We start from the raw sequence: 12,926 nt of genomic DNA, 5'->3' as shown, positions 1-12,926 counted from the left end.
GTAACTTATCACCTAATATGACATATTTAGACTAATAATTAGAAAATATGTTAATTATTAAACATATAATCACCTAAAACTAACTTATTATTTGAAACTATTCTTCGTTATTGTTGATTTGGACGCATTCTGACGGATCTTCTCGATGAACTTTGAAAGCAGCATCCGTGACGCGTTTTGTCACGTGACCCAATGTTTTGTTTCTCTACCAGGTAGTGAACAGTAGTCGTTTCTAATCCGTAAAACGTTTGAAAAAAAAAAGTTTTATCAGTAATTTCTTGCGTTTTTACTCTCACGCTTGGTTTGCTTGTTATTGTTTTTATTACTACAGTTCAGCATCTTTTTTTGGTGAATTTTAAATGACAAACAAGAGATCGGAGTAGTGGCGAACACCAGCATGGCGGCGGTAGACAGTTTCCCCTTTTTGTACCGAGAAATTTCTCGGTCGTGCAGCTCTTACTTTGAGACCCTGGCTCTGGTGGGAGCTCTGTATGCGGCCAGGAAGGCAGTAATCTTGCTGAATGACTGCTGCACTTTGGTTAGGGTCCATTTCCTGCCGAGAATGATCCCGAGCAGGAAGCTGACCCAAAGATATGGTGACTGGGCTGTAATTTATGGTGAGACCAGTTTTTTTTTTTTTTCCCAATTCAGCTCAGTTTTATTTATATAGCGCCAAGTCACTACAGAAACATTCATATATATAAAGTAAGTTAATAATATTAATTATCTGAGGAGCAGGCTGCTTTGAGTTTAACTCCATCACAGAACTCTCATCTTGAGCAAGCACGAAGGCGACAGTGGAAAGGAAAAACTCCCTCGTGAGGAAGAGCCAAGCTCAGGACAAGGTTATAAACTGCAGCGTCCCAGATACCTCACGCTTCTTGATGATGTTTCGTGAAAAGTACAGGAAAACTAGCACGAATAGTAGTTTTGAAAACCGTATTATCACAATTAATTCCACAATGAACAAGTTAAAATGTCAAATTGATTCAAACAACAACAAAAAAGGCCTCTAATTTCTTGCTTTGTCCAACTAAACTTTATTAAATTAATCTTATTGTTTCCTGTCATTTGTTTATCAACATTTAGTAACCTGGAATTAGAAAATGTATCAACGTTGAATGTTTTCAGACATTAAAGTTGATGCTCAATAATCCAGGTAAAATAATCCAACAAAGTTAAGTCAGGTCCTCTGGACGGTTTCTTTTTTTTGTGAGTGGGCCACTTATGGGACTGAGTTTGTTTTGGCTCCTCAGACTGATGAAGTCCTTTGGATGAAGGACGAAACGTCTCAACAAAAAAGAAAATGTCCAGAGGACCTGACTTAACTTTGTTGGATTTTTTTACCTGGATTATTGAGCATGAACTTAGACGTTTTGAACCACTTTGGTACCTCAGAGGAGTCGACAGGGGAGAGGGCAGACTCCAAAAACCATCTTATGGTGATATGGTCACCATGGTGATTGGCCCACTATGTGAGTGTTCTACCTATGGGACTGAGTTTGGTGTGGCTCCTCGGACTGATGAAGTCCTTTGGATGAAAGACAAACTGTTTCAACAAAAAAAAAAGAAACCGTCCAGAGGACCTGACTGAACTTTGTTGGGCTTTCAGTCATTCTTATAGCTACCAGTATTTATTTTATAATTAAAATCTTTTATTGAGGACAGTAGTAGCCATTTTGGTCAAACTTTGAAACAATCTCAATAACCTCATTATGAGGCGTCACAATTAGTGTTTGTGTTAATGACTCTCAGCTACTATCACATTCAATTTTAACTCAATTTCTGTAAATATGAATGTATATTTACAATTTGTGTGTTTCATCTGGCTGCTGTGGCCATCTTGGATTTACTCCAAAAGTTAATTGTAATTTTGCATCCGATAACTAACTTCTGCAAGTTTCATTAAAGTTTGTCCAGTAGTTCATGAGATATTTTGCTGACACATGAAAACAAACAACATTGTCTGCTTTAGTTTTTCTGCAGCTGGCGATAATACATTTTGTGTACATGTGTTTAGCGGCTTGTTGATGGTGTTTTTTCAATCTGTTAGTACTAATTGTTATTTAACAGAGATCTTTTTATTTTCTCCTGTCAGGTGCATCTGAGCCTGTAGCCAGCGCGTATGCTGAGGAGCTGACCAGACACGGCATTAATATCATCTTCATCACTCAGGACGACACCGTCATTAGGGATGCAGCTGCGTCCCTCTCTCAAACCTATGGGGTGGAAACGCTTGTCGTTCTGACAGACTTCTCTCTGGGCCGAGCGGCGAGCAAACCCATCAAAGACGCTTTGAGGGGTAAAGATATCGGCTTCCTGGTAAACTGTGTGCAAGATACAACGGCTTTCCCTCGCAGTCTGATTGATACGCCTGAACACGACCTGTTGGATCAAGTGAATAAGAACATTGTGGTTGCTACTCTGGTGACCCGACTGGTTCTGCCGGGGATGGTAGAGCGCTGCAGAGGGGCTGTGGTCAATATATCGTCAGGGGCCTGCTGTAGACCCCTGCGTGGAAGAGTGGCACTCACAGCATTCACCGTAAGACCTACACCTTCTTTAACTGCCTTTCACAGCAGGCGTTTCGCTAAAAAAAGGAGAACATTGATCTTCGTTAGTCAAAGCAAGGAAAGGGAATCACTTTACCAAGTGCATTTCAAGTAGAACTTATGGGTTTTTTCCTTTACAATCAAGTTAAACGAAATTTTATCATCCATTGCTCGTTTTTTTCCAGTGATTATATTCACAAATAAACATATCAATGCAATTTTTTCAACTTTTCAGGGGTACTTGGATCATTTCTCAAGAGCTCTTCACCTTGAGTACAGGGACAAAGGGATCTTTGTTCAAAGTCTGATTCCTTTCCAGGTAATCGAACTTTTACTAAATATTTGACTTTTGTTCTGATTCTGGTGCCGGAAAGGGCTGAGAGTTTTCAGGTTGAGCCTTGATAAATTTGTTTTCTTGTTGTCTTTTTCTGATTAATCAGCGGTGATTTTTTTGAAGAAATTTTTCCAAGTTTTGACAATTTTATCCATGAAGAAGTCAAGAACTGTTGCTGCGATTACACAGCCCAAATTTAAAATACTACCAGAATAATTTTATTTACGTTCATCTTGTATGCTATTAATTAATCCCTGAAATAAAACTGATTTTATTTTTTATTTTTTAAACGTGTTATTAGATGAGTGAAGTCACATTCTCCTCATGTATGCTACTCCAGATAGCTTCAGGCAGGTTGCAACCATCATCATCACCGAAGGATGGTTGGTTTGTTCCAAGGCCGGAGGTTTATGCTCGCCATGCCATCTCCACACTGGGGGTCTCCAACAGAACCACCGGGTACTGGCCTCATACTCTGCAGGTTGGTACACATTCAAATCTGTGCCTTTAGTCCTCAACAAGAAGATTTGTGGTCAACTGTGTTGTTTATAGTTGTTCCGTCTTATTTCGGAAAACCAAATCTGAAGCATAAAAATAATATTTTCTTCTTCACAGTATGGCCTGATGAGGTGTATTCCAGAGTGGATTTGGATTCTCGGATCGCGGATGCTCATCAGTGCCAGTTAGGAGCTCAAAAGTCTGTTTTTTTTTTTCTTCCATCTGTTACATGGAGATCGTCACGCATCAAAACCGCATGTCTCAATTAATGTTCCAACTGTGGTGAAGCTGAGTGATTCAAAAAAGGACTAAACAGCGTAGAAGAAAACCTGTGTTTAAATAAACCACCAAAGTGTTCTGCGGCCATAAAACGTTAAAAATGTATTACAGATGCGTAGTGCAGTAATGTGATAGAGCTGTTTTATGTAAGATGGTCTTAAAGGTGCTCAATGCAAACAATGAAATTAAACATAAAGAAGTTCTCAACTACCGTATTTTCCCGTGTATAAGTCGCCGTTTTTTGTATAGGATTCAAGGTTCTTTATTGTCATTCACATCACATGTGATACATGAGGTGGAACAAAACTATGTACCAAGGGTCCCAGTTACATCCAACGAAAATACAAATTGTAAAGTGGAACGGTAAGATCCACGACATGAACTAAGACTACACTAAACTAATACACTAAGCACTAATAGTACAAAACAATACGCCGAACAGCAGCAGCACGAACACGAGTCTGAGCAGATGAGGACGAATGAACACAGCAACATGAAATAATCAGCGGTATGAGGTCAGAATCATGGATAATCAGCAGCACATATCAACAACCAAGTGGAATTACAGTGATTTTTTTCACAGTGATCATCCTAACTAGGGATTCATGAGTCTAACAGCCTCAAGGTAGAAGCTGTTCCTCAGTCTAGTGGTTCTGCACTTAATGCTCCTCACCCTCCTTCCTGAGGGGAGCAGGCAAAAAGTGTGTGTGCTGGATGAGTGGGGTCCTTCATGATGCAGGTGGCCCTCTTCCTGCATCTGGAGGTGTAGATGTCCGTGATGGGGAGGCTGACTCCAACAGACTTCTGTGCTCCTGCAACTTATACGCTGAAGCAACTTGTATACGTTTTTTTTTTTTTTTTTCATATTTATAACAATTTTTGACTGACATTTTAAATTTCTAAGAACTGCAACATCGAGTTCTGGGCACGCTCACTTCACTCAGCCGATGCAAGCAGAGGAACGCTGGAGAGCTAGCGGCTCTGGCTGCGATGGATGGATGGATGGATGGATGGACGGATGGATGGATGGATGGATGGGTGACACATGTTTTTTTCCTCTTCGTGATGCTATTTTTTTTTTTACTGATGCAACTTCTACACAGGAAAATACAGAATATCAACTGATGCAGTTTGGAAGACTTTACTCCGGTAGTTTTCTACATATTTTCACGTGTAACTCTGAAATGTGTGGTCCACACTCCACGTAAACAAAACACTTTTGTCTGCGTACTTAACGAATCTGTGAAAACAGGACCAATGCATGAAAACTGGACTTCTCCATCTCATCCTTTCACAGACGTTCCCACTGTTCACCTATTTTCAGTCGGTTCGTCTGTTTCTGAAGGTTATTAAAACACACGTGGGCGTTTCCAGCCATTCACAAGTTCTGCTTACAAACTTACAAATTGTTATTTTAACACCACATTAATCATTCATTGGAAAAATAATGTGCAGATTATGTTTCTTGCTTGATTTACTTGCTTATTTTTTCCAGTCTTGGTGACTGCATTGAGTACCTTTCAGTGTATTTTTGCAGGTGTTTCTTACAAAGTGTCTGTTCTGGTGTTATTGTGTCTTCAGCTTATCTGTCTGACGTGTGTAATCAAAGAGAGTTATTAAAAAACAGCATTTATGTGACGATGAAAAGTGAAGCTTTGGGAGACGTGAAATTATGTTTGTAGTGGTTTTATTTAGCTGAGATGTTATGCTTTTGATATTTGTAGCTTTTGTGGCAAAATGACGTAAGTTACTGTAGTGAAAATATAAAGTGTGATGTTAGAGCAATAAAACTTCTTTCACTCCCACGTCCTTGAAGTCCGTCTTTTTGTCGACTGTTTTCGTTGCAGGACCTGATCGGTCGAATCAATTTGTTGCAGAACCATCAGACTTTGCTTGTCCTCAAACCAACAGCTGCGTGTCAATCATTTACACCAGAGTTCATCCTGCAACTTCAGAAGCGTGTCAGAGGTTGTGAACCTCAGAAACACAAAGTGAAGCGTAAATAAACACAATGTGCCAAGAGAAACCTTTCTGCTGTGGAGTCAGGTCCTCTGGACGGGTTCTTCTTCCTCGTTAGATTTATCTACCTGGATTATCGAGCATGCACCCGCACTTACTGCTTACATTTAATTTAAACAAATCCACAGTCTGTTATCATCCACATACACCGTGTCAAACGTTACAAGGAAATAACTAAAATGTGTTTGTATGTGAAGTTTTATAAAAATGGAAATATTTTACATCAAATAATGTTAGCAAAACTGAAAAGCATTAAAATAAACTGTTTTTTTTTTTTTTACATACAGCACAGTTAAATATATAATACGCTTAGAAAGAGCAAAACCATTTTTTATGCAGGAAAATTAGAAATTTAAAGATATTAGAGGAGTTATAATCACCAAGGTTTTTAGGGAATTTAAAAAATAGTTTTAAATAAAATGGTATGTTAGACAGTGGTGCTCAAGCACCCTGAAATTTTAACAGCGCACATGAAAAATTAAGAAACCATCGTTAGGATTTTGTAAGAAAACAGTTCTCAAACCTTAGAGTCACCGAAATATTTAATAAATATGGAATAAATGATGACACTTGAATGAACCACTAAAATCTGATGTTCTTTGGCGCTATCCTACCTGTCAATCCAGCAGGCTTGTCAGCAACTGACCAATCAGCAATCTTAATTTGTCCCAAAGGTAAACGCCCCTTACCTGCAGGAGCTCCACCCCTTTTTCCTCCGACTACATTGTTGGGGTTTTGCATTAAAAACGCTTTGCAGACAGAGGTTAATGGTTAAATTAAAGGTTCGTGCTTAACCTCCTAAGACCCGAACTCTTGCATATGTGTATGCCAGGTCCTAGGAGGTTAAAGCTAGTTGTGTTTTGTTTTGTGTATGTTGTAACTTCTGGCTGCATAAGTTTAGTCCTAGTTTGTTATGATCCTTTAAAAGTCCTGTTTGTGACTGAGCTCCTCGTTTACGGCCATACCACCCTGAACATGCCTGACCTCGGAAGCTAAGCGGGGTTAACCTGGATGGGAGACCACCAGGTGCTGTAAGCTTTTGCACTTCTCATGAACATCACCGTGGGGTGTGTTGTTCAAGCCAGGAGCCATTGTCAGTACTGGGGGCTAAGCACCCCTAAAGGTCAGATCCTAGAACCGCCCCTGCTGTTAGATATAATCGTGTAGTTGGGAAGTTTTAAATGATTAGAGGCGATTTTTATTCGAGCGGTTTTGTTTTAGACATATTTTTAACTTTATTGCATTATGTAAAACGTGCTCCACTCGCTCTTCCACGTCTTGCATCAAACTCGGGTCCACCAGAGGCCGGCGAGCCTGAGGGTTCTGCTCAGTAGCCTTTCCTCAGACTCTGCTCTTCTGGACTGAGATCTCTGAAGTGGCTCCTGGATCTGTTGGAGCCGCTCTTCAGGTTTGGTGTCAGGCACCGAGTGGCTTTCTCCATTTCCTCTTTTTTTGGTATTTCTTGAGCTTTTCCTGCTGCTTCTCGGCCTTTCACTTCGACCTCCTGCGCTCTGAAAAGTCAAACTAAAAGTCACATTCTGTTGTTTTTCTTTTTTTTTTTAAAAGAAGAATTTCTCTTTCAAGAGTCATATTTGTGTCTCACAGCAAGTTCAAACCCCAAAAACAGAAACATGTTCAGAAACATTTAAATTTGTTTTTTTTTTCTTTCAACATTTGCTGCAGAAACTTAATTTAATGAATCAGTCACTTAAATTTAGTCTAAGCCGTGTGTTTAATTCAGCTTGTGCTCGGTTTTTGCTTTCACCGGACGCTTGTTGTGGTTAGGACGGTGTCCTTCCAGATAAGTTGAACAATGAAGCAGCTTCGTCTTCACTCTCTCTCTTCATCACTCACTGAACGCATCGCTCCCAGTTTATCCCAGCTTTCCTCCATTTGTCCAGTTTGTTCAACTGGTGAGTAAACATTACATTTTTAGCTGGTTTAAACTTTTTACAAAAAGGTAAATGACGTTTATAACCGTCTGATTCATGTCTGGACCGTCGGGTCCGTAAATGAAGATTTATTCGTGCTATCGTGTTAATATGAACTTTTGTGAGTTGAGTTTAAACGTTTGTGAGCTTTAAAAGTAAAAATTTTAAAGCCATGCATGATCAGATGTTCTCTATAAACAAAACAACAAAAAACTGATTAATTTGATGTTTAAAAGCCAAATGGTTAAAGCTTTCCGTGCCCTTCGGGTCCATGTGTTCAGGAGCAGCTGTGGCTTTTATCTGCAGCGTAAAATGATAAAAGTTTGGCCTTGTGTGTGAAAGAGTCTGTTCAGACTCTTTTTTTTTATTTAAAACTGACACAGCAGCACAAACCAGGTTTCAGCTCTGTGAAATAAAATATAATGTTTTTAAATTAATGTTCTTATTACAACAACTAAATCATCCCTGCGCGCTATTTAACTCTAGATTGATAAATGCTATGAGAATGCACCTTCTTGTATGTTTTAATAATTAACTTCTTATTTTAAAAACAGTCAGCTGGTGAGTGCCATGGGGGACTGGGACCTGCTGGGCCGGCTGCTGGAAAAAGTGCAGAGCCACTCCACGGTGATTGGAAAGATCTGGCTCACTGTTCTGTTCATCTTTCGGATCATGGTCCTGCAAACCGGCGCAGAGAAGGTCAGCTCAGCCGGTGTCTGGATTCAAAGTGTGAGTGGTGAAAAGGACGTGGAGTTGAATCTGTCCCTGTGATCCAGGTGTGGGGCGATGAGCAGTCTGACTTCGTCTGCAACACTCAGCAGCCCGGCTGTGAGAACGTCTGCTACGACCTCGCCTTCCCCATCTCTCACGTCCGCTTCTGGGTTCTTCAGATCATCGCCTTGGCAACCCCGAAGCTGCTGTACCTGGGTCATGTTCTTCATGTGGTCCACATCGAGAAGAAGGTCGGTGTTGCTGCAGAAGCTGTACGTTCAGACCCATACAGAAAATACTGTAGGATGGAAAGGGCTAAATGTTCCTTTAATACACTCTGGGGTGTCAAACTCACAAAAGTGGATCAAAAATTAAAAAAAAATTCAAACCAAGAGCAGAATTCAGTCAACATGTTAACTCCAGTCAGATATCTGACTTCTTTTCTTGGTTGCAGGTTCCTCAGATCATCGGTCTCATTTGACATTCTCCGCCACATTCGGCGCATAAAATAAAAGATTGTGGAAAAAATTAAATTTTTTTGGGCTTCAAAGTTGCCAAGTCTGCGCAAACGAATACATGCTCAGCTTTTGAGTAAAACGAAAAGCAATACAAATATTTTACTTTAAAAAAATCATCTTGGGGGGCCAGATAAGATGCTAACAAGGGCTGTATTTGGCCCCTGGGCCTTGACTTTGAAACACGTGGATGTTAGTGTTTCTGGTTTTTATTCCTCCATCCATGACCATCATGGTTGCCAAAGTTCAGTAAATATATACAGCTTTGCAGCAATACTTACACAAACTTTTGTCTTTTTTATGTATTTTTGGTTAGAAACAGTTGTTATAAGGCTTATCAGCTGTTCATGTGCATTATAGACTCGGGTTGAAGCAAATATTTTAAGCAAAGTGTAGACATAACTTTCTAAAATGCTTCCAAATTAAACTTGCAGTTAAAAAAAACAAACAAATACATTTTTGTGCCTCCTGAACTTTTTTTTTTTTTTACAGATTGTGGTTGTAACTAGGAGATGAACGACTGCATATTTTTTCAAGTCGACTTTAACATGATAAAAGTTGACTAGTCGATGACGTCATAGGAACTCAAGACACTATATTGTATTCACAAAAAATAAATTAAAAAGCAAAAAAAAAACGTAATTTATTATTTACAAAAAAAGAAAAGAACAACAAAACATCAGGCATATTTTTATACTCCTACCATTTATCATACTGCAAATAAGTCACAGGAAAACCAAAACTAAAATTAAGCTGCAAAAGTGAAAGAAACGTGCGGTACTTAAAAAAAACCAAGGCTAAGAACAGCGGGGCGGGGGATGATGGAGTCCACCACCTGCCCCGCTGTTTTTAGTTTTATTTTATTTCATCCACCACCATGGACTGGGTGGAATCCGTGGTGTAGTCTCCATAGATATACTGCAGTAAAGTTAGTTTTACGTTGAACGGTGGACACCGCTGAAGCCACGAAGCGTCAATGTCCAACGTCCAACATGAAACTAACTTTACCGTGGTCGGTCCGTGTACTGTGCTTAGAAACCAAAGTACACTTATTAGTACAATGTAAATGTCTTTTTTTTTTAAGCATATTGAACATTTCCAAATTTCTCTGACGCTTACATTTGAATAAATGAACTTTGTACAACAGCTGGCTTTGTATGAAAAACATGTTATAGGATTTATCAAACAGTATCGAAGCAAAACATGTTCAAGCATTAAGTACTAAGTACAGATGTATTAATTATACAATAATTAGCTGGATAAGTGAATGTAATGAACAAGCGCTGCATACCAATACATTGTTATGGAAGCGTTTAACTGCCATTTAATGTATCAATGACACGTGCCCAATTACTTTGTATATGTCATGCATGCATCATTGGGCTCTTTTAAGTGGGTATACTGAAATTCTTAAGCTTTTCTAGTGGGTATACTCCATATACCTGAGTATCACATAGACTAAACCACTGGGTGCTGGGAACAGTGGGGCGGGCACTGGTTGGCGTGAAATATAAAAACTCACGAGATGTCCTAGAATTGACTAGTCGACTAGTCTATCCAACCCCTAGTTGTAACATAGACAAAGACACCATTTGTTAAAAATGTTTCAAACTGTGTGAGTCAACATTTAAGATGCTCTTATCGTTTTCTGTTACCTTGGTGCCTAAAACTTGTATTTTTTTTAACCTTTTAGTGTCTGACTGATCACTGTTCTTTGAAAACCAGATGATGGAGAGGATGAAGAACCAGGCTGAGCTGGATGACCAGGCCAGTCTCTTCCTCAGGAGAACTTTCAAAATTCCAAAGTACACCAAAAGCAGTGGCAAGATCAACCTCCGTGGCAGCCTCCTCCGCAGTTATGTCCTGCATCTTTTGGCCAAGATCATTCTGGAGGTTCTGTTCATCGCTGGTCAGTACTTTCTTTACGGTTTCACCCTCGAACCTCGCTACGTGTGCACCCGCTTCCCCTGTCCCCACAAGGTGGACTGCTTCCTGTCCAGACCCACTGAGAAGTCGGTCATCATCTGGTTCATGCTGGTGGCCGCCGTCGTCTCGCTCGCCCTCAGCGTCGCCGAGCTGCTCTACCTGTGCGTGAAAGCGGTTAAAGAGTGCGTGGCGAGGAGGCAGGACTACACGGTGACCCCCGTGACACCTCCCGTTTCTGAGAAGAAGGACATTAGGAACCAGGACGAGATGATCCAGAATTACGTCAACCGGGATTTGGAGCTGCAGGGACGGAAGTTGGGGATGAACGGGATCAAAGGGGGAGAGGGGGCTAAAACTGTGAGCTCCGAGAGCAACATGGGGGAGATCCACATCTGAGACACCACCTCAGTTACAGGTGGTGTCTCAGTAGTTCAGGTGTTTGTTTGCTCTGTCGGGTGGAGGGGGGGGGGGGGGGGGGTGACCAGCTTCAGTAAGCAACACAGAGTCTCATGAAAACTGCTGCTCAGAACTAAAGCAAGTGACTTTTGAATAGAATAGAATAGAATAGAATAGAATAGAATAGAATAGACCTTTATTGCACCTAAATACAACAAAATTTGTGTTTGTAGTTCTCTTAAATAAATAAACTAATCATTTTGTCAGATATAATAAATTAGATAAACCATTTGTGTAGATTTTGTACATTTTTTTATCTTGTAAAACCAAGTTTTTTAAATAAATTTCATAGTTTTTACTGCTGTATTTCTTTATTGTACAGTTTATTTATTCTTTCATGAAACTGCAGATTTTTATGACTAAAATTAGACAAAATTTTCATTTTGTCTGCACCCAGATATGTAGTTTTCCTTCAGTTAAAAAATACTTTTAACTGAAAGTTTAAGTAACTATTACTAAGAAAATGTAAATCTAACTCTTTTTTTTAATTTATTGTGCAAACAGTAAAAGTTCTGTTCTACGTTCATAACTTTGCTTGACATGAGAATGAGAGAGAAAAGTGTTCAAAACAAGTACTTTAAGGTTTTTGCTTTCTTGCAAAAAGATAATTCTGAGTAGTTGAAGGAGCCCTTACATAAATGCAGTATACAATAATGGGGTACCACAAGGCTCAGTCTTGGGGCCCACTCTCTTTACAATCTGCATAAGTAATGTAGGTCAGAACATTCCTGATGCATCCTTACATTCTAGGCCGACGATACAGTTGTTTATTGTCGAGCTAAAACAGTTGCTAATGTTTTACAGTTTTTATAGTCTCAACATCATCCAGTCAGATTTGTTCCGTCTCGAACTGGTGCTAAAAGCTGACAAAACTAAAGGGACGTTGTTTTCAAACAGGAAGTCGGTCCCAGCAGTTCTTCCTTCTATCTTTTATACGAATAATGTTCCTATTGAATTTGTGGATTCTTACAAATACTTGGGAATGTTGGTCGATGAACGTCTCCCTTTTAAGCCTCACAAAAACTTGATAAAGAAACTGAAATTAAAACTGGGTTTCTTTTTCAGAAATAGATCTTGTTTAACTCTGAATGCAGAAAACATCTTGTAACCGCTACTTTCCTACCGACCATTGACTATGGTGACATTATTTACATGAATGCCCCTGCCAGCACCTTGCAGATGTTGGATGCTGTCTATCACGGCGCGCTAAGATTCATAACTGGTTGTAACTACCGTACCCATCACTGCGCCCTGTACTCATTGGTCAGTTGGTCATGGTCTGGACGCTCTCACACTGGTTTATTTTCATCTTTAAGTCACTCCTGGGTCTGCTGCCTTCATATATCTCCTCCTACATGTCACGTCATCAGTTACAGCGTGCACTCTCAAGACATCATTACCTGCAGTGTACCCTGAGTGCAGACTGAACTCGGCATAAAGGCCTCGTCTTACTCCGCTCCTGTAACCTGGAACACTTTACAGAAAGATCTGAAGCTCTCAACTCTGACCTCTCTAAGGGATTTTAAACAACTGTTAAGCTCAACGGAAAAATCAATGCAGACATGTTCCTGTTTTTAGTATTTTCTCTTGTTTTGTAATGTAGCTTGATTTTATTTTTGTTTTATATCACTACTTTTATTTTATATGCATTTTATTCTTGTCTGTACCTTATCTGTAATCGGTCTAAAACAGATCTCTCTTGTAA

General features: G+C 39.7%; 2 protein-coding genes across 2 annotated transcripts; both read left to right on the top strand.

Annotated features, from left to right (window-relative positions):
- Positions 1-185: 185 nt before the first annotated feature.
- Positions 186-3,635, top strand: hsdl1 (hydroxysteroid dehydrogenase like 1). The gene is made up of 5 exons (XM_037685645.1): positions 186-617; positions 2,099-2,544; positions 2,788-2,871; positions 3,227-3,367; positions 3,502-3,635. The coding sequence occupies exons 1-5, from the start codon at positions 398-400 to the stop codon at positions 3,571-3,573; spliced, it is 963 nt and encodes a 320-aa protein (XP_037541573.1). The 5' UTR covers positions 186-397; the 3' UTR covers positions 3,574-3,635.
- Positions 3,636-7,540: 3,905 nt separating this feature from the next.
- LOC119418625 (gap junction Cx32.7 protein-like) lies at positions 7,541-11,161 on the top strand. The gene is made up of 4 exons (XM_037685949.1): positions 7,541-7,595; positions 8,168-8,312; positions 8,390-8,575; positions 10,565-11,161. The coding sequence occupies exons 2-4, from the start codon at positions 8,184-8,186 to the stop codon at positions 11,159-11,161; spliced, it is 912 nt and encodes a 303-aa protein (XP_037541877.1). The 5' UTR covers positions 7,541-7,595; positions 8,168-8,183.
- Positions 11,162-12,926: the final 1,765 nt, after the last annotated feature.

The sequence above is a fragment of the Nematolebias whitei genome, chromosome 12, assembly GCF_014905685.2.
Source record: "Nematolebias whitei isolate Nwh7 chromosome 12, NemWhi1, whole genome shotgun sequence".
NCBI classification, from domain to species: Eukaryota; Metazoa; Chordata; class Actinopteri; order Cyprinodontiformes; family Rivulidae; genus Nematolebias; species Nematolebias whitei.
The sequence above is the reverse complement of the archived record's forward strand: the minus strand, read 5'-3'. Positions and strand labels throughout refer to the sequence as shown.